Genomic DNA, 21,008 nt, shown 5'->3' with positions numbered 1-21,008 from the left:
TTCAAAGTCCTGGGTGGAAATGTTTTCAAAGCAATTGGCTATCTTATTAACCAAGAAAACAAGAGTCTTCTGAGACCCTGTCGCAATTATTCCCTTTGGAAAATGTATCTTGACAACATATTTTTGTGGGAAGGCAAATGGTTTTAACTCCTGATATTACCAAGTTATTCTTCCAAGTAAACAGCAAGAGTATATGTATGCATATGTATAAAAATCTATGCATTGTTACATGTCTAGCCTTAGTAGAATTAGTGTACAGAAGAGAACCACCACAATTTAGACTCTCGTAAATTACTTCAATCAAGGACCAGCCCAGTGGTTCTACTACATATTAGCAGAGACAGGTATTACAATTACAAGAAAATCTGGAAACGTTTCAAGTTTGTAAGACAGACCCTGAATGCTTTTCTTGCTACCATAAGTTTATAAATGATGTTTTTATAATGAAATTTCTGTAGTATTTTCAGGTTAAAATTTTTGACAACTCTATTAAGGCTGAACATTTTGTACAGGTGTAGGGCTGTGGCAGATAATGGAAGAAGGACAGGACAAAGAATGCCTTGAAAGTTCTATTTCTTGTTTGTTTGTTTCTCCTTAGATCTTTTCACTTACCCCATTGTTGTAAGTCTAAGCACTAGACCACATATTTGCAAAACACTTATGACATTCAAGTTTTCAAAGGTTACTATTATTTAGAAGCTTAGTAACATATGGAAGAAGGAGTGAATGAAGGTGAAAGGGAAGGAAAAGAAGACATGATGCAAAAACCAAGTGGAAGCTGTTACAGTATATTTTCTCATGTATGAATTATAAAAGAATATTTAATAATTACTTGATTCATTGTGAACTAATAAATGTATTTCTGTTTTGCAGAAGTCCACAAAAGGAAGATAGGATACCAATGGCAGATGAGTATTATGAATATAAGCACATAAAAGCCAAACTGAGACTATTAGAGGTCCTCATCAGCAAGCAAGATGTGGCCAAAACTATTTGAGGTTCAGGAAATGTTATGATCACTTTCACCCATGATATAAAGTAAAGTTTATTTTCCTCTGCCATCCTTGCTAAGCAGTTTTGACACAGTGAAAATGGAAGCACTTTAGTGGTAGTATTAGCTGTTTTCAAGAAGGAATAGCAAGTTTAATTACATACATGGAGAAGGGATTTAAATCGGGGGAAGGATACAACAGGTAGCCATATAATTGGGAAAAAACTCAGTGTCCTCCATGCCAAGCAGAAAACTCATAGTCAATACAAGTATTTTTAAAAATGTCTAATATTTTATCAAATCTAAATAACATGGCTAGGATGCTTGTTAGGGAAAGTTTATTTAGTATCCAAGGATTGTTTATGTTGATGTATGGAAAAGAGCATGATTTTTAAAAATCAATCAGAGAATCAGAGAAAGAAAAGAAATTCTGCTTTTCAAGTAGGAAGGAATGTACCTAGCAAGAAAGTAATTTATTTGAAACTTCTAATGGATTTTTGAGTGATAAAACATTTACTACCTTGTCCCTTAAGTCTGCTAGGCTCTCAGTACCCTAAAATAACCTAGATTGTGTTACTGCTATTTTTTTTATTTCTCTATAAAAATAATACATTATTTTATCTGTTATTTGAAATTTTACATTTCTGGTTACCAAAGTTCATTCTGATAGCATGTACTTTGTGAATTATTATCTTTGTCTATAACTGACAGATGTTTATATTAAAATAAAATATTGTATTAAAAATTTAAAATAGGTATTTTGGATAGATATGTGTCTGCAGTATATAATCTAATATGTCCATAGTATTATTGCTAATCTTTTTGTTTACTATAAGATGATATAACTATTTTTTCATTGGGACTATACATTTTTCTTAGTGTTCCAACATCTATACTTTGTAAAGTCAAAACATTTCCCATGAGCTGTAGTTATTCTTCCTTCTGTACAAAATGAAAGGTTTGGAAATTGCCCTGATACCTTGAAAAAGAAGCCAGAATATTTATTTGCTTCATCAACTTTAGTGTATATCATTTTGTGTTATTTTATACTAAAACATGTTTATTATTTTCATTTTTGTAAAAGGAAGTAAAAGGTCAACATTTTCTCTCATGTACCAACCTTGTTTGTATTTCTATTTTCTGTAACGTTTAAGTATGATGTTGAAGAAATTCACATTTTCTTATAGTTTGGATGGGAATACTATTGACTATTTCAGAAACAGACTATTTCAGAGGCTTATTGTTTTCTCTGTATTTACCTAATATTTTATAACTTTTATGAATCAGAATAATGTCCTTCATACATTTGTTTAATTGAAGTCATCTACTTGTAACAGGACAGATACACAACTATTTGAGGTTTACAAATTACATCTTTGATAAGGGAAATGGTTTCGTGACATGTACACAATTGCTATTAAAATGTAACTCTATATATTCTATATGATTGTAAATATTTTATACAACAATACAAATAAAATATTTTTCTATTATATTTATTATGTTGAAACACAGTAGTTGTTTCCTGTTAGCTAATATAAATAACATAAATAACACTGTCAAACAAGAAGTTGGAAGTGCTGACTATTCTAGGCTTCAAGATTTAACTCATGCTGCAATTACAACCTTTCATGCGGTTTGGAGTTATCCCAATATTTGTTCAGTAGATTAAAATGAATGCATATTTAAACACCATTTATAAGCCATTATTGTGTACTTTGCTAAAGCGGTCTATATAACTGTTTTGTTATGTTTGGCATAAAGGAAACATAAAAACATTGCAGCATCTAGGCAATAAAGTGTCAGAAGGAGAACCTAGGGTATTTCATCATTGAAAGTAGAGGGAGGGGTAGGGAATAGGAAAACATTAAAATGGCTCTGAATGGAATTTGGAAAGTGGTAGTTCGTTTTTGGTGACAGTGGCATGTGCATGCTTCAGTGGAAAACATCTGGTGATGATAATGGACAACAGGACCAACGCTCCTAATGGAGGAAAAGGGGCTGAGTAAGAATAAGAAAAGTGGGCATTAACGTCCAACACTGATATTACAGGTTTTGCAGCTGGGATCTTTCTTTGCATTTGCAGTAGACAAACTCATGAGCTGATGACCAGTGATTTCTGCCACGGTGCCCAGAGAAAGATCCACAGGGTCAGTGTAAATGACTTCTAAAATGACATCCTGGGCATGGTGGTAAACCAGTACCCCATCTTCTTCTGTACAGGTCAAAAATTTATTATCCTTAGAATTTAGTTGAGGAAGGCGCTGCTTACAAAATTCATCTCCTGGTGATCCCACAGGAGCAATAACAAGAATCACATAATGATAAGCAGTGTACATACAGTAGAAGTCCCCAAAGTATAAGTTAGTATTGGGGTTAAAAAGTTTTTCTGCGGCAATCTCAAACCTGTATCTTCCATAAGGTGAATCCTGGGGTGGCTTTCCAGTATTGAATTCAGTGCTGCAGCTGAAGAAGATGCCTTCTAATTTTCCACTGATAGGAGAGCCATGGCTACCACTGTTATCCTTGACAGAGGGCTGCATAGCATTCCCATGATGTTCTCTGCGAGAGGAAACAAGTGGTCACTGCTTAATACAATAGTGGTAAACCCACTGATTTATATATTTGAATAGCTAAAAGTCAAACATCTACTGTTAAAGGCCTGAATACCCCTCTTACTATCAGAATAAGGGGACAGCATCTTTTGACATATTACCTATAGATGGCTGAATTCTAGCTTTGACTTTGAGGTAGAGATGATCTGCTACAAGCCTTGGAGACTTTGTATTAAATTAACATAATGATGTAAATTTCCTGACCAGAAAAATCAAACTGGAATTAGAAACCTTACTGGTAAAATCACACACACATTAGGTGCCAACTAGGTTTCAGAAGTGGCTTTCTGAAGAGAAAACTGAACTAAAGGTATTTGTTAGTTAAATATATTGAATGTTTCTTTAAAGCATGACAGATTTAGTCATAAAATGAGTGCTGTCCATTTATACGGGCACAAAAGTGTTTTGTTTTGGCTTTTTTTTTTTTTTTGAGACAGAGTCTCGCTCTGTTGCCAGACTGGAGAGCAGTGGCGCAATCTCGGCTCGCTGCAACCTCTGCCTCCCAGGTTCAAGCAATTCTCCTGCCTCAGCCTCCAGAGTAGCGGGGACTACAGGAATGTGCCACCATACCCAACTAATTTTTGTACTTTTACTAAAGAAAGGGTTTTACTATGTTGGCTGGGATGGTTTGATCTCTTGACCTTGTGATCCACCCACCTTGGCCTCCCAAAGTGCTGGGATTACAGGCATGAGCCACCACACTCAGCCCTTGTTTTGGCTTTTTAACCCAAGGACAGTAATCAGGTTATTTCTCTGGCAATTTGCTTAAAATAGTGCTGGCTACTCCCCCTTTACCTCACCCCCAGATCCATTCATTCTTCACCACAGTCTTCCACTATGGCCTGGGACTCTATCACTCAGTTCCTTATCCCTTGGTCCCTTGCATTTCAGTTCTACCAATGTGAGGCACCAGCATATATAGAGTAGTAGGAGGTAAAAGCTTTGGGTGTGTCTTCCTGTATTTCCTCCATGATTCTGGTTCTGGCAGGGCTGGGTTCTTCATAACTATGTATCTCTGACTACTGCTACTGCTGGATGAATTCCTATTCCCTTTCATTCCTAAGAAGAGTAAAACTTTCAACTCTTGCTAGTGCTAGTTCTTGGTTACTTTAGCATCCCTTGTTTGTTACCTTAACCCTGACTACACCTCTATGAGGGGTAGTTTTGTTAAATTCTCTCCAGAATTCCCCAAGTGTGCCTTTTTGTTTCCTGGGTCCTTGACCAGCATGACCTGGGAAGCAAAGTTCAAGCTACTACTCAAGTAAGGGAAAGTTCCCCCAGTCAACATGCTTCTTAAAGAGTTTATGGGTCAGTGAAATGCCTGGATCAGCCTCTGAATTTAGCAGCAATGGGTCTCGAATTCTACCACCTGAAAACCACCTAGGGAGTTTATTAAAAATGCAAATTCAAGGAAAGACCAAAAAATTGTCACAGTTAAGAGAATAAGGAAACACAACAAATAAATGTAGTGTGTTATCCTGGATGTGACCCTATACTTTTACTTGTACTGTTCTTTTTTTCTTTCTGATGTTCCAAGATTCCTTCTTTTATTATTTCCTTCCTTCCTGTTTCAGAAACTTCCTTTAGGCTAGATATGCTGTTGACAAATCCCCTTAGTTTTCCTTCATCTGAGCATATCTTAATTCCCTTTTATTATTGAAGGATATTTTCACTGGATATAGGATTCTCAGTTGACAGTGCTCTTTCAGCATTTGAAAATATTATATCACTTTCTTTTGGCCTAGGTAGTTTCTGATGATGATGTCATTCAAATTGTTTTATTTTTCCTTATACAGTGGTGTCTTATATCTCACCACTTTCAATGTTCCCCCCGCCCCCTGCCCCCAATTTGGCCTGCAGTTTTCAGTTTGTAACGTATCTTGGCATGGATTTCTTTGGGTTTATCCCATTTAGGGTTTTCTCAGCTTGAATCTGTATGTTTATGTTATTTGGCAAATTTGGGAACATTTTGGCTATTATTTCTATGAATACTTTTTCAGCCCCACCCTCTTTCTCCTTTCCTTCTTGACTTTAGCGTCATGAATATTAGATCTGCTATAGTCTCACATGTCTATAAGACTGATTTTTTTTTTCAGTGAGTTTTATCTCTGTTGTTCAATTTGGGTAATTTCTATTCTATCTTCAAGTTTACTGACTTTTTTCTCTTTGTCCTCTTGAATCTGCTGTGGAATCCATGGAGTCTATTCAGCTTTTGACTTCACTTACTGTGTTTTTATGTTCCAAAATTTTCATTTAATTCTTTGTATCTTCTATTTCTTTGCTGCTTCTATCTGTTTTAAGTGTGTTAGTGTGTGCTTGTTGAACCATTTTTAGGGTGGCTGCTTAAATATTTTTGTTAGATAATTCCAAGATCTGCATTATTTTGGTTTTGGTATCTTTGATGATCTTTTCTCATTCAGGTTAAGATTTTCCTGGTTCTTGGTGTGATACATGAGTTCCATTTGTATCCTGGGCATTTTAAGTTTTATGTTATTATCTTTTGGATCATATTTAAATCTAGTATTTTAGCAGGCCTCCTCTTGACTATCTACCAGTGGGTGAAGAGTATGGGGTAGTCACTTCATTGATGTCAGATGGGGATAAAAGTCCAGGTTTCCTACTCAGTCTCCAGTGACACAGGGTGGGGGGGGGGGTCAGTTACTACTTGGAGGAGGTAGGAGTTTAGCCTCTCACTAGGCCTGTGTTAACATAGTCTAGGTCAGAGAGAGAAGGGGTGTCTCATTACTACTTGACATGTGGCTTCACATACTATGAGGGCAAGCCTCGTTTTCTTTGGGCAGTGGTGGAAAGTCTGGGCTCCCTATTCAGGCTTCTCTGATACCACCCGACCAGAGGATGGAGGGAGAAGGATGACCTCTTACAGATGTAAAAGGATAGAGGTCTAGGTTCCCCACTTAGCGTTGGCTGGTACATGAGGGACTACAGTTTTTTTTTTGTTTTTGTTTTTTCCTATACTGTTTGCCTGGGGTATGGTGGTTATTGTCTAAAAGGTTTCTGTATTCCAAGATGTCTCAGTCTCTTTCCTGATCCTGTGGGTAAAGAGAATAGACTTTCTGGTGTTCTTTATTTCTTTTTTGTCTGTGCTCATTGGCACAGACAAAAGAGGTATCTTTGTATCCCTTTAACACTGAAGTGCTCAGTAATCTGTTTCTTGAATGAATGAATAAACAATAGATAAATGTGGGAGAAATAGGGAAAAGAGTATCTACTGCAACCTTTCCCTGTTCAAAATGTCTCTCTTTTGTTACATTCTCATTAACAAAATCCAAATATCTATATATGTCTCCTACATAGATCTATAAGTGCAATTACATGAAATAATAACAGCAACATATATATGAACAGAAAATGTGTACTAGGACCTGCACTTTGAGGATATACAATCTGACACCAGAGGTAGAGGAATTCCCACACATGTCTACCAATCTCAGTGAATTCCGGAAACCCTTCAGACATTAAAGGAGTTTTTTAAGGACAATTAGGCTACCTAGTGAATATGAACACAGGTTAAGAGAGAAAGTGATGTTTTCATTAGGAGTACTGGAAAGCAATATTCATTTAGGAATTCATTTCTAGAGTTCATTCCTTATGGACTGAATAAGGATTTATCCAGTTTTTCATAATTTAAAATGGATTATAAACTTTAGAAAGTTTATCCAGTAATTTAAATTTTCCTTTCTGTTCAAGCATTCTGAATAACAAGATGATATTTAAAATGGATTTTAATCAAGGAAATGTGTCTTAATTAGAGTTAATGACAAAAAAAATCAACATCCATGAAATCAATGTCTACTACTTTTTAATAAGGCTTCTTAAAAAAGCAATGTCGAAAAATTATACCACACTGTGGAAAGTATATTTATTTATACGTACTGCACCAAGACATATTTTACATGGATTTTATAACTATCATTACGGAAAACTTAGCAAAGGTAAATTTTCTTGTTAGTAAACACAGCTTTCATACTTGTAGTTGGGAGTAAAATCATGCAATATACACAATAATTATCCATTTTCTAGGCACTCTGTCTTTTTTTTCTTCTTGGAGCATTTTTGAAAACAGATGAAGCAAACTTTAGCTCACTAAAGGACCTAAAAACAAAGGCCAGTTCCCATTCAAGGGACTGAGAAAAATCACAGAGAAATACTGCCCTCTAGTGGCCACGTAAAATAGATATTGGCAATGTACTAGGAATATAAACCTAAAATCAAAGATGTAATTATTCCTTTGATGTATTTCTTACCAAAGACAACAGAAATATGGAGGGTTTTTTTTGTTTTCAAATTTTATACATAACAAATACAGACAGTTCCTGACTTATGATAGTTTGGTTTACAATTGTTTGACTTTATGATGGTGTGAAAATGATGCATATTCAGTAGAAACTGTACTTTGAATGTTGATCTTTTCAACACTTTTTTTTTTTTAATAAAATAGGCTTTCTGTTAGATAATTTTGCCCAATTGTGGGCTAATGTAAGTGATCTGAAAGTGTTTAAGGAGGCTAGGCTAAGCTATGATGTTTTGTAGGTTAGGTGTATTAAATGCATTTTCAACTTACAATGCGTTTAATGGGACAAAAACCCACCGTAAGTCAAGGAGCATCTGTATAAAGAAACACCTTCCTTGCTGAGTCTATATGGTCATTGTCAATCCACAATTGACAAGCACAATAATTTATGTTATATGTATCAGTCTGTACACTCTAAATTAGGTGAATGGTATCTACCAGGAATTATATGGACTCTAGAGTACATACCAATAAAGAAAATGAAGGACTAAACTCTGTATTTATAAGATATTCAAACAAATGGCAGGAATATTTTTTCACCATCAAAATATATAAAAATATATTCTATTGCTAAGTACTTAATTTGAAGAACACAGATGCCTATGTGTGTTCTTCTCTCTCTCATTCCTGTTGCATTTTCCACAGCTTGAAGCTGATTTAAATCTGGAACCACGATCTTCATTTAAGAGAAACTAGAGAAGTATGTATGAAACAAATACAAAGAACAACAAAGTTTCCTAAATATTTCTCATACATAGTTCTGTCAACTTAAGAATCCTTTAGAGTCTGAAGTGAGGCTTTTAAAATGATAAATTATAGGGAATGTTGTGTAATAAGTTTTACAACCTACATAGCATTTGCCATTTTAAAAGCCTTAGTCTCACTAAGGCTTAGTCTCACTAAGGCTTTTAAAACACAAAACACACATCTAGGTATTTATTCTCTTCAAATTTTCTTCTACAAACATGACAGTGCTGTTAGTATAAAAACTACCTGCAGGATAGAGTTCTTCTAACTTCTAAGGAACTGCTTCCAGGTATAAACATAGGCTATCTTAGAAATTTTAGTAAAATCACTAGAATTTAAAAGTAAACAAATGAGATTATCCTCATGATAATTAATTCAAGATAACAGCTGGTATGTTTTGGCTGTGTCCCCACCTAAATCTCGTCTTGAATTGTAACTCCTACAATTCCCACATGTCATGGGAGGAACCCGGTGGGAGTTGATTGAATTATGGGGAGGGGGGATCTTTCCCTTGCTGTTCTCATGATAGTGAACAAGTCTCATGAGATCTGATGGTTTTAAAAAGGGGAGGAGTTTCCCTGCACAAGCTCTCTTTTTGCCTGCTGCTATCCATGTAAGGTGTGACTTGCTTCTCCTTGCCTTCCACATGATTGTGAGGCCTCTCCAGCTATGTGGAACTGTAAGTCCAATAAACTTCTTTCTTTTGTAAATTACCCAATCTTGGGTGTATTTTATCAGCAGCCTGAAAAACACACTAATACAACAGCTAAAAGACTTCTACTTAGGTAGAAGTCTGCGAATCCCACCTGATTCACCATAATATTTCATGAAACAGTCACTCTTTTATCCTCTCATTTTCAATGTCTTAAAAAGACCCACAAAAAGAGGAAAAAATTAGTAGTCAGTATGAAGTAGACAGCAGGACGAGTGTGTACATGAAATGCTCATCAATCTAAATACCACAGGTTTAAGATCGTCTAGTCAAATGGGCAGGAATTGGTATCACAAATGATTATTGAAAGGAATCTAAGTGAAATAGAAAAAAATCTCATGATCTTTTTCTACTTAATTTTTCTGGAAAATAAAATTCCGTAGAGTTATTTTGAAAAGAAATCTAGAACTGCTATTTGACAGAACTAGAGTCAAGAGAAACCTGAGCCTAAAATTTGAAACTATATTTAGTAAAACAAATCACTATATATTTTGAATCTTACCGAACATAGTCAAAATATTCTTTGTGCTGATTACGATAAAAAACAGAAAACTTAAGCATGCGTCCTGCAATCACTTCAGCCTTCTCCAACAATTGTGTTAGATGAACTTTTGAATAGTCTGGAAAAAAATCAAAAAAGTTTGTTATTAAAAATTTTGCACCAAAAGTACCAACTATATACTTAATAAAGTGAAGATTATTCAAATTCATCTTTAGGGAATTCAACTTAATAAATAGGAAATTCCATTTAAAAAAGAAAATATTCATTGTCTCTGTGTGGCACATCTTTCTTTCCACAAAAATATTTTTGTTACGGTTTATGGTTGTTTCTTAGAATACCTTTGCCTGTATTTTTCCATTTTTTGAAATTAGAGATACTGAAATAATTAAGTTAAATAACTTTTCATAATCCAAGTAATATCCATTAGCACCATACTAGCTTTTCTTCAACCAGTTGATAAACTGAATAAAACAAGCTTATAATCTGCAACCAACAGAAAAGTTGGACAGCAAAAATAATAATGAGTATATAAGACTTGGGTACACAAGATGCTTGAAACTCTAAAGCATCTGTCAAAGTAATCTGATTTTTTTTAACCCACTTTTTGTTTTGGAAGTTGTTTGAGAATTGCTGTCTAACTCCTATACCAGAAACTAGGGAAATATTTTGGCCTGTAAAGATTAGTAACAATTTCCAAACAGAAGCAACCTAGTTAAATTGCTCATGGCAACATAGTTTGTTTACTCGCTGCTTCATTGGCTCAACAAACAGTTACTGAGATTAGAACATACGATGTAAAAGGTACTATGCAAAATTAGATGATCAAGTTAAAAGATAAAAAAAGATATTACTATTCCTTGCAAAGAACTGATAATCTAAGAGAAGAGATAAATATATGTACAATAATGATTTATTATGGTAAGTATTAGCATTTTAAGATTGGGATAAGCACAGGGTTTTAAACCCTGTCATAGACTAGAAAAGAAGTAGATTAGCCTGTAGCATTCTATTTTATTTTATTACCAATACATTGTATAGTGCCTAGCTCACAGTATGGGCTTAATTAATGTTGAATGAATTCAATGTTCAGATTAAAAGTCAACTTATTCAAAATAGCTTTATCAAAACTTAGAGTCAAGGTTATTGATAAAGCTTATGTGAAAAGTCTGTAAATTACTCTGATCAACAAGAGCTTTGAACAGGTTAAGCTCCTTGTAGATTCAGCCTCTCTAACAGGAGGAAACAAAGTTTCTTTCTAAAAGACAAAAGGAAAGGATGACAGGAGTACTCAGGCAGAGATATCTTTGTATCCCATTAACACTGAAGTGCTCAATAAATGACTGTTTCTTGAATGAATGAGTAAACAATAGATACATGAGTGAGATGAATGTTAAATGTTTCCAATCTAACGGAATATTAAGGTTCAGTTCCACATCAAACCTCCCAAAACAATGGCTTTGAGGTACTTTCTAGTGAAGCAAAGACACACATATGTATACAGGACACTAGTTTAGATGCAGATTTTCTTAAGGTCTTTTACTACTCCAGTGAAAAATCTAGTAACATTTCTGCTAGGGACAGTCACTGAGATCTGCCTCTATTCACCTGAATTAGAAAAGGATTTTCCTAGTTTCTGCCTTTCAGTATTGGTGAAAATGAAAAAGGAAAAAAAAAAAAGAAAAGAAAAAAGCTCTGTCCTCTCTCAAAATGAAGCTAAAAAAATATGCTGAGTATATTTTCAAACTGCATACCTTTTTATTTGCACAGTTTTCATCTTGAAAAAATCAAACTATGGATATAGAAACAAAGTGATTTGAAGCCATTACTCAGATTTTTCTGAGAACTTCAGCTTCCTCCAATCAATACAACATTGTTTATTCTGTTACACAAGGCTACTGACAATGCAAAAAATGACCAATGTCATATATATCACCTTGCAATTACAAAAAAGAAATATTTTTCTATAATTAGCTTTCCCAGAACAATTAACTTTTTTTCTGTATTTGTACCTAGTTCTCTTACCTGCAGTGCAGAATTCTATAATTTCACTCCATTCAGACACAACATAATCACCATCAACTTGTTTTGAGGCAGTCTGCACTGCTACCGTATATTCAGTTCTTGGGCTTAAAAACCAGTGTCCACGGACAGTCATAGGCAAGGGAACAGCTTTTGCCACCAATTTTGTGGGAACATCCTAGGAATGAAAGAAGGAAGAGAGAGAGAAAAATGAGAGGAGACAGGGAGGAAGGAAGTGAAGAAGGAAGAAAAGGGAGAAGAGAGGAAGGAGGGAAGAGAGAAGGAGGGAAGGTACAAGGGAAGGAGGGAGGGAAGGAAGGAGGGGAAAGGAGGAAGTTAATTTAGTAGTATAACTTTAATCAACTGTAAACAATGGAGAAGAATTTATTAAATTCCTGACTGACAATAGAATTTTCTGCTTAAAGATACTTAACAATTATTATATTTAAATCTCTTATTTGCCATATGCAAAAAACCAAGAACCAACTTTATCAAGAGACAAGCTTGACGTCATACAGTTTGTTAATAACACAAATGTACTTGGATTCCAGTTTTCTTGATTTCTAATATGGTGTTCCTTTCTGTACACTATATGCTCCTCAAAATGCAACATTCTCATATTAAATGACAAAACTTTAAAAAACAGAGACATAAAAGATAAAGTTCAATAGTATTAAAATATTATATTTGGTTAACTTATCTATCCAATAATTTTACTAAAGCTGCCCATTACTTGATATTTGACATGTTAAAGGAGAAAACACTAAAAATATGAATTTTTACTTCACTTTCATTCAAGTATAGAGTCTATGTGTCTTTCCAAGGATATGGTATTCCAAGTGGAGAGTGAAGAAAAAGGGTCAAATCTTGAACAATTCATCATTTAATATTTGAAATTTAAGATTTCAAAGCTATATAAACAAGGCAAATGTCAGCAAAGAGAATATCCATCACTAGAAAGCATAATCAGAATTGGAACTCAGAAAAAATAATGACTGCACAATCTTGCTCCCTCTTTCACACTTATCTGTAGTATGTATGATCCTCACTTATCTTTAGTATGTATAACTGCACATCTAATAAAAGCAATATTTCTAGGTAAGATAAGAAAGTTCCAAAGTATCTACCAAGTTAAAACTTGATATCAATATTAAGGTATTGATACTGATTTTCATCACTGGTGAAAACACTGCAACATAAGAAAGAATGCTTAAAGCAGATAACTGTTATTTTCTCTATAGATACTTCTGGAGAGAGAGCTATATCAGAAAAGATATATGATATGTGAATAAATATCAGAGAAGTGTTATATGTCTAAAAACATTTAAAAGTTAATAATTTTCATTCTCAAAACTAAAAAGCAAAAGACAAAAATTTTCATTATCAAAACAAAAGACAAAAAGCAAAAAGACAGCAGACTATCTAAAGCAATTTTTAGCCCTAAAGTGTTTTTAAAATACCTTGAAGTTTATAAATTGCATCAGATTCCTTGTTTAGCAGTTAAAGAAAAAAATGTGTGCTTCAGGGGAAAACTATGCATTGCCTATAGCACCCTCTTCTGGCTATCAGTCTCTGTTATGGAAGCCATTTTAAAATTCTGTAATTTGTAGAAACTAATAACAATTCAGTTTTTCTTGTCTAAATATATACAAATAAATTATGTTCAGTGGAGGACAACCCTCCTCTTTATTCCTCCTATCAGGACTTCCATGCCAGTTTATACCTGGATCTACAAATAAGTCTTTGCTTTGGATTACCCTTTGAACTGGTTATAACACCTCATTGGTTTCCTCATTAATGAGTTAAATAAAATCTTTAACATAAATTAATTTTTACATCTAGATGATAGTCATGATTTTACCTTTTTTTTTGAAAATTATCTTCTAACAATAAGCATGGCATTTCATTTTCTTACAAAACTTATTAGAATGATAGGGTTTTAAAGTTACATATAATTTTTATTTTTTCCAAGTCAAATACATCACATAAGCCATTAATAGAATATTACTCGCTCTTTTAAAATGTCCTCATACTTAGAAAGTTTTAAGATGCAAATGAGCATGAGTATTTGTTAGACTTTACCTTGTGTTTAAATTTATTGGAGTTCTTGTTCTCTTTCTTGTTGAGGTCAATAAAATAATGTGTAATGCGATCCTTTGATTTTGAATCCATTTCCCATGAAATCTTGAATGAGTCACACGTTATATTGCTTATTTTGATGTTATGTGGTACAGGAAGTTCTTCCATCTCTGCTATGCCACTGTCTTGTGATTTGTTCCCTGCAAGAAAACAATGCACAGGAAGTTAATTCCAATTAATGGATTTTCCAGTTTGCAAGGTCTTTAGCTATGTACATATTTCTGAAATCACTTCATTAGTGAATCTGAGATTTCATTTTGTTCATGAAGTAATTTGAGTTTTAATGGTAGTAAAGAACGTTTATAAGGTCATATTACCAAAAGTAGAGATGACTTAGTCCTTATCATCTTTACATTTTCCCTTTACTTTTCCAATTTGTTTTCACAGAGTGAACACAAAAACACTGACACTCTAGTTTTCTAATCTATGACATGTTAGTTTTATACGGTTAGGATCCCTCTAAAAAGCCTCAAGAGCCTATTTTTCTACATGACCAATCAATTTTGCTCTAAAGTAATATCAGATGTTTTAAGCCAGATAATTTCATAGAAATGTTGATAATGAAAGGGTCCATCCAAATGAAGGAAATATTTCTTTAAAAGTCCATGGCCTAGCAGTAACAGTCTATAAAAATTCCCCCTCCTCTTTCATTTTGGAAGCATTATATAGAGAAACAGCATGTAATGGTTTTACTACATATACAAATAATACTGAAGACCATTCACTTACAAGTTGCTATCTCAAGGATAACTCTAGAAATCTTTTATCTGTGGAATCTTGAATTTAATTTTGAGAGCTGAAACAACAAATAAGGCTAAAAGAAAAAAGATGATTGCCATAGTGATTGATATTAAAATCCCGAAGAATTTATATGACACCTAGTTCCTTTAAAGATTATCTCTACACTTCCACTTAGAGAAAATGCTAACAATTTGGCTGACAGTATAGAGCTGGATTTGATGGATCATAGGACAAAAAGAAAATACAGACATGCCAAGTTTGTTTCATATATAGGAAAGACATACTAGAATCAAATTTTACTCAATTTTTTTCTACAATCCCTTTCCCCAGGCCAACATAATGTTCAATGCCTCAAAAGAGAAACAAATTGTTATTCAAATAAGAAAAAATGTTAGGCCATAAATCAACTACTTAACTTGTTCCCTAACATAATAAAATACTCAACAAAAAAACAACAGTGAATGTCACTTTGTGGCAATACTTTCCATTTCCAGATTAGATTGTTCTCTCCTCCCCCACACTTCCATAACAGTCATTGATATAAACCTTTTGATAATTCCCAACTTCATTAAATCTTTGACCCATGTTGTCTCATCTCAACCTGCATTGTAGCCAGAGGAACTCAAAGGCAATCAGAAACTAATTTCAAAATAAGTTATTTAATTTTATTTCTTGAACAATACTTTTAAAAATCCTTCTTTCTTCTCCTATGTACTTTCTTCACAGTCCCGTTTCTCCACATTCCCTCTCCACAAAACTCCCGAAAAAACTACTTCACCTTTAGTTTCCTCCCCATCAGGTTGCATAGAATCCTCAAATTACTTCTAGCTTAAAGCTTTTCAAAAGTTAAGAGCAGGGAAGAAATCAAGTGAAATCCTTATAATGGCCTTGGGAAAGGGAAAGGCAAAAAACACTGAAAACCACAGCAATTAGCAATTTTATACTATTCTGAAAAGCTTACATTTCAACCCATTAGTCTGTGCCACTTGTCTTTAAACATCAGTAATAGCAATGAAAAATGTTCTGAACTCTGATAGTAGAAATTTTTGTAGAACTCATCTGCATTATAACTATGTCCATATAATTTCACAACTGAGTGAAAAAAATACAATTGTTATTTAGGATCATGTAGATAAAAATAAAGCTATTTTGCATTTGATTCAATTTAATGGAAACATAACTTCAATACAGTAACACTATCTAAGATACCATTAATAGTTTTTGCATTTAAACTTCCACTATTGTTATCTTCTTCAACCTTAAAGTCACAAATGATTACTTCACAGAACATAATACTTTTTTTTTTGGATTTTTCCTTCTGATTGTTAAAATTCAAGAGAAAAAAATGTTACTTTTATTATAAGGAAAACCTTTGCTCAAATTATATTTTTCCCATTGGGAACAATATAAAGCTCAAGCCTAGAAATAATTTGTTGTATTAAAAATCTTCATTTTCAAGCTACTCATCACAAAACCACTAGATTAAATAGTTCTTAACAAAACCACTAGATTAACTTTTATGCAACTTTCTTACTTGGGTAGGCCAAGTAAAAAATTTAATGTAAATAAATCTTACAAGTTTACATGTAACTTTCTTCTTCCTCACTCTCTGTGAATCAATTTTTAACTGACTGAGATTTTGAGATAAGTGACAGAAGACAATAATTGTCTCTAAAAACTGATGAAAAAACAGTTATCCACATGACACTAATAATAATCAGTTACCAGCCAGTACTATCTCAGTTCTGTCAATCAATCATACTTCCCAAAGTAGCTTCCTTTCCTTAGTAAGACTTCATCTTACAGACAATTCTAGCTACATATCTCTACTTTACATGCCAAATGGTTCTAACATCTATGGCTACACTGTGGATTGGTACAACTGAATGCAGAATGAATGTACTTTTGTTTCATGTACTTTTGTTTATCCACAACATGAAAGTTGCTTTGAGAACAAACATTTCAAAAGCAGTTTCTAATGACAGCAACTATTGAAATGCAAGCTGAAAACACTCCAAATTACACTAATAATACTTTCTATATACAGCTCTTTTCTCATTGAACTTGTTATCTTATAAAAGAATGATCAGATTTTTGTTAAAAAACAGCTTTATTGAGATATAATTCATATACCATATAATTCATTCATTCAAAGTATACAATTCAATGGTTTTTGGTAGATTCAAACTCGCGCATCCACCCGTACAAGCAATTAAGAACACTTATAGACCCCAAAATAAAACCCCACCTAAGTCATCATCCCTCCCACTCTGCCCACACATACACACGTGACCCCTCCCTTCAGCCCTAGACAATCACAAATCTATTTTCTGTCTCCATAGATTTGCCTATTTCGTACATTCATATTAAATGGTATCATACAATATGGGGTCTTTTGTGACTGGCTTCTTCACATAGCAAAAGGTTTTCAAGCTTCATCCATGTTGTACCAGTACTTCACTTCTTTTTATTGCAGCACGATATTCCATTGTATGCATACACCATTCATCAGCTGATAGACATTGGGTTGTTTCCACGTTGGGGCTATTATAACTAATGCTACCATGAACATTTGTGAACCAATTTTTGTGCTAACATGTATTTCCATTTCTCTTAGGTATATACCTAAGAGTGGAATTGCTGTGTCATATAATAATTTATATGTTTAACTTACTTAGGAACTGCCAGACTTTTCCAAATTAGCTATACATTTCACATTCCCATTAGCAGTGTATGAAGGTTCCAATTTCTTCACATCCTTGCCAACATTTAACACTTAATATTATCTATCTTTTTTTTTATTGAAAAAGGTATCATAGCAGTTGTGTAGTGGTATCTCACTGTGGTTGTAATTTGCATTTCCTTGATAGCTAATGGTGTCGGAAATCTTTTCACGTGTTTATTGGTTATTTGTATACCTTCTTTGGAGAAATGTTTATTCAGATTCATTGCCCCTTTTTAAAAATTGAGTTGTCTTTTTTTATTACTGAGTTGTAATGGTCCTTTACCATCTAGATACAAGTCTATTATCAGATATATGATTTGCAAAAATGTTCTCTCATTCTGTGGTTTGTCTCTTTTCTTTTTTAAAGCACAAAAAATAATTTTGACCAAGTCCAATTTATCTATTTTTCTTTTGTTGCTCATGCTTTTGGGGTCATATTTTAAGAAAACACTGCTTAACCCAAGGTCATGAAGATTTATTTTCTTCTAAGGGTATTATAGTTTTAATTCTTACATTTAAGTCTTTGATCCATTCTGAGGTAATTTTGTATATGGTGTGAGGTAGGGGTCCAACTTCATTCTTTTTCATATGGATATGTTGCTATCTCAGCACTATTGAAAAGATTATTCTTTTCTTATTTAATTGCCTTGGCACCCTTGCCAAAATCAACTGGTCATAAATATATGGTCTATTTCTACACTCTCAAATTCTACGGATCTTGATCCCCAACTCCAGTACTGCACCAACTTGATTACTGCAGCATTGTAGTACGTTCTGAAGTCAAGAAAGGTGAATCCTTCAACTTTGTTCATCTTTTCAAGACCTTTTTGGCTATTCTGGGTCCCCTGAATTTCCATATGAATTTTAGAATCAGCTTATCAGTTTCTGCAAAGAAGTTAGATGGGATTTTGCTAAGGTTTGAATTGAATCTATAAATAAATTTGGGGGTATTTTGATCTTAATAATATTGTCTTCCAATCTATGGAACATGAGGTGTCTTACCATTTATTTAGGTCTTCTTTAGATTCTTTCAACATGATCTGTTCTTACAAGCCCAAAATAAGCAAGAGTGTTTAAGGAGAAAGTAAATCCACATTATCAATGAAGAGATCGCTGTAGATTAATTCCCTTTTAAATGTCTATTGTGGAAGTTTACAAGCATACATCAAGTAAACAAAATAATGCAATGAATCTCCATGTACCTATCACCCAACTTTAAAACACATTGACATTTTGCCACTTTTGTTTCATTTATTTACCATCTGGTTTTGAATTCATTCACCTTTTCTTAGATAAATTTTATTCTGATGGAATTTCAGACTTACAAAAAAGTTGTAAAACTAGTACTAAGAGCTCCCATATACCCTTTACCCAGATTCTCTACTTGTTAACATTTTACTGAATTTGCTTTATTATCTTCTCCGTCTCTCCCCCTGCCACCTCTTTCTCTCCACACATACACACACACATTTACTTCAGAATCATTTGAGAGTAAACTGTCCACAAGATGGCCCTTTATTCCTAAACACTAAATTGTATATTTTATTAGATATTCTCTTACACAACCCAAGTATAATGATTAAAATCAGAAAATTACTATTGCCCTATCATCTAATCTACAGACCTCATATTTCAGTATTTGTTTTTTAAAAAAATCTGCATAGCAGCAAAAACAAAGTCCCAAAACCTTGTGGTCACAGGTTGCTATTGGGCCATCATGTCTCTTTTAATCTGGAATAGTTCTTCAGTCTGTTTGTCTTCCATATTTGAAAATAATTTTGTAGAATGTTCCTCCATTTGGGTTTGTCTGATGTTTCCTAATCATTGAGATTTTTCTTTTTTTTTTTTTTTTTTTTTGGCAGAAATACTGTAGACATAATGTTGTATATGTGATAATTGGTTTGTTCCATTACTGGTAAAGTTAATGTTTATCACTTGGCTAAGTTAGTGTCTACAAGGTTTCTCTATTTTTCCCTTTTAATTAATCAGCATTTTTGTGGGGAAGTATTTTGAAACTATGTAAATGTCTACATCAAACTTTACCCCACTAATTTTAGTATCTGCTGATGATTCTTCCCTGAATCAATTACAAATTTGCCAAATGGTGATTTTCTATCATACCATCTACATTTATTACTTGTGGTCCCCTATAAGGAAGAACTTCTCCATTGTTTATAACACTAGACCCTCAGGTATCCTATTATTCAATGTAGGTTATAATGTGGGTTTGAATGTTTGTGTCTCCTCCAAAATTCATGTTGAAACTTAATCCCCAATGCAATAGCATTAAGAGGTGGAGTCTTTAGGTAGTAATTAGGTCATGAGGGGTCCTCCTTTGTGAATGGGATTAAGGCCTTCATAAAAGAGTCTTCAAACACAGGTTAGCCCTTTTGCCCTTCCAACTTCTGCCATGTAAGGACACAGTGTTTATCCCCTCTCTGGAGGATGCAGCAGCATGGTGCCATCTTGAAGCAGACAGCAGCCCCCATACACAAAATCTGCTCACATTTTGACCCTGGACTTCCCAACCTTTGGAACTGTGAGAAATAAATGCCTATTATTTATATATTACTCAGTTTCAGGTGTATTTTTATAGCAGCACAAATGAATTAAGACAGTCTGTTACTATTAGTTATTTTGTTGCTTAACTTGACTCACATTTGGCCAATATAAGCCCTTCAAGCTGGTTCCTTTTGGCATGTCCCCGTCATTATTTGAGTACTTTCTTACTTTCTTCTATTAACAAGGTGTTTCAGGCTTATTTTATAGTTTCATACCCAAGCCTTGCAATCAGCCATTTCTCTGAGGAGCTAAGGCTCATTTTGGTAGAGGATAGCATTTGAGACTAAGATCTGAGTATTAGGCTTGCTCATTACTGTTAGAGTGTTATTACTTCTAGGGTCTCTCAATGGCTACAAGAGATAGGAAATACATGCATATGTGTGCATACTCATAACTATATTTCTACACTTTCATATAACAACACCATAGGTTTATACTGATACATCCAATTCTAATCCAACATCACAGGGTTCATTCCAGTTTTCCTCTTTACCATCTCTACAATCACAGGTTAAGTATACCTTATCCGAAATGCTTGGGACCACAAGTGTTACAAATATCAATTTTTGTTCCGAGTTTGGAATATCTGCATTTTTAGGAATGCCAATCTGAAATCTGAAATCTGAAAGCCTCCAATGAGTATTTCCTTTGAGTGTCATGTCAGCACTCAAAAAGCTTTGGATTTTGGAGCATTTCAGGTTTTAGATTTTCAAATTAGAGATACTCAACTGGTACTTCAACAGTGAGAAACCTGGCTCTCATTATTTATATTTACTTATTTGCTCAATATAGCATACACTGAAGCAGTTTCCGCATTGCTGATTCATTCCACTATGGAAAACCTATTAACCAGTTCAACATTTCCTTACAATTCCTTTTGCATTTGGTCTGAGAGTTTCAAAACACTATTTTCAAAAATTACTTGAAAACTTTACCTAAAAAA

General features: G+C 33.8%; 2 protein-coding genes across 11 annotated transcripts in view; one reads left to right on the top strand and one right to left on the bottom strand.

The window, feature by feature from the left end:
• FAM13C (family with sequence similarity 13 member C) overlaps positions 1-2,497 on the top strand; it is a 115,163-nt gene extending 112,666 nt beyond the window's left edge. For all 9 annotated transcript variants that reach the window (XM_023185594.1, XM_023185593.1, XM_023185598.1 and 6 more), the window contains one exon: positions 874-2,497. In XM_023185594.1, coding sequence (XP_023041362.1) covers positions 874-997 — 124 coding nt within the window. In that variant the 3' untranslated portion in view covers positions 998-2,497. The remainder of the gene's footprint in view (positions 1-873) is intronic.
• PHYHIPL (phytanoyl-CoA 2-hydroxylase interacting protein like) overlaps positions 1,107-21,008 on the bottom strand; it is a 70,061-nt gene continuing 50,159 nt past the window's right edge. For both annotated transcript variants that reach the window (XM_023185600.1, XM_023185601.1), the window contains exons 2-5: positions 13,981-14,177; positions 11,902-12,076; positions 9,880-9,997; positions 1,107-3,553 (exon numbers count right to left, since the gene is read on the bottom strand). In XM_023185600.1, the coding sequence (XP_023041368.1) occupies positions 3,019-3,553; positions 9,880-9,997; positions 11,902-12,076; positions 13,981-14,177 (1,025 nt within the window). In that variant the 3' untranslated portion in view covers positions 1,107-3,018. The remainder of the gene's footprint in view (positions 3,554-9,879; positions 9,998-11,901; positions 12,077-13,980; positions 14,178-21,008) is intronic.

Source organism: Piliocolobus tephrosceles, chromosome 9 (genome assembly GCF_002776525.5).
Source record: "Piliocolobus tephrosceles isolate RC106 chromosome 9, ASM277652v3, whole genome shotgun sequence".
NCBI lineage: Eukaryota > Metazoa > Chordata > Mammalia > Primates > Cercopithecidae > Piliocolobus > Piliocolobus tephrosceles.
Note: the sequence above shows the minus strand (reverse complement) of the source record. Positions and strands in the feature narration are given on the sequence as shown.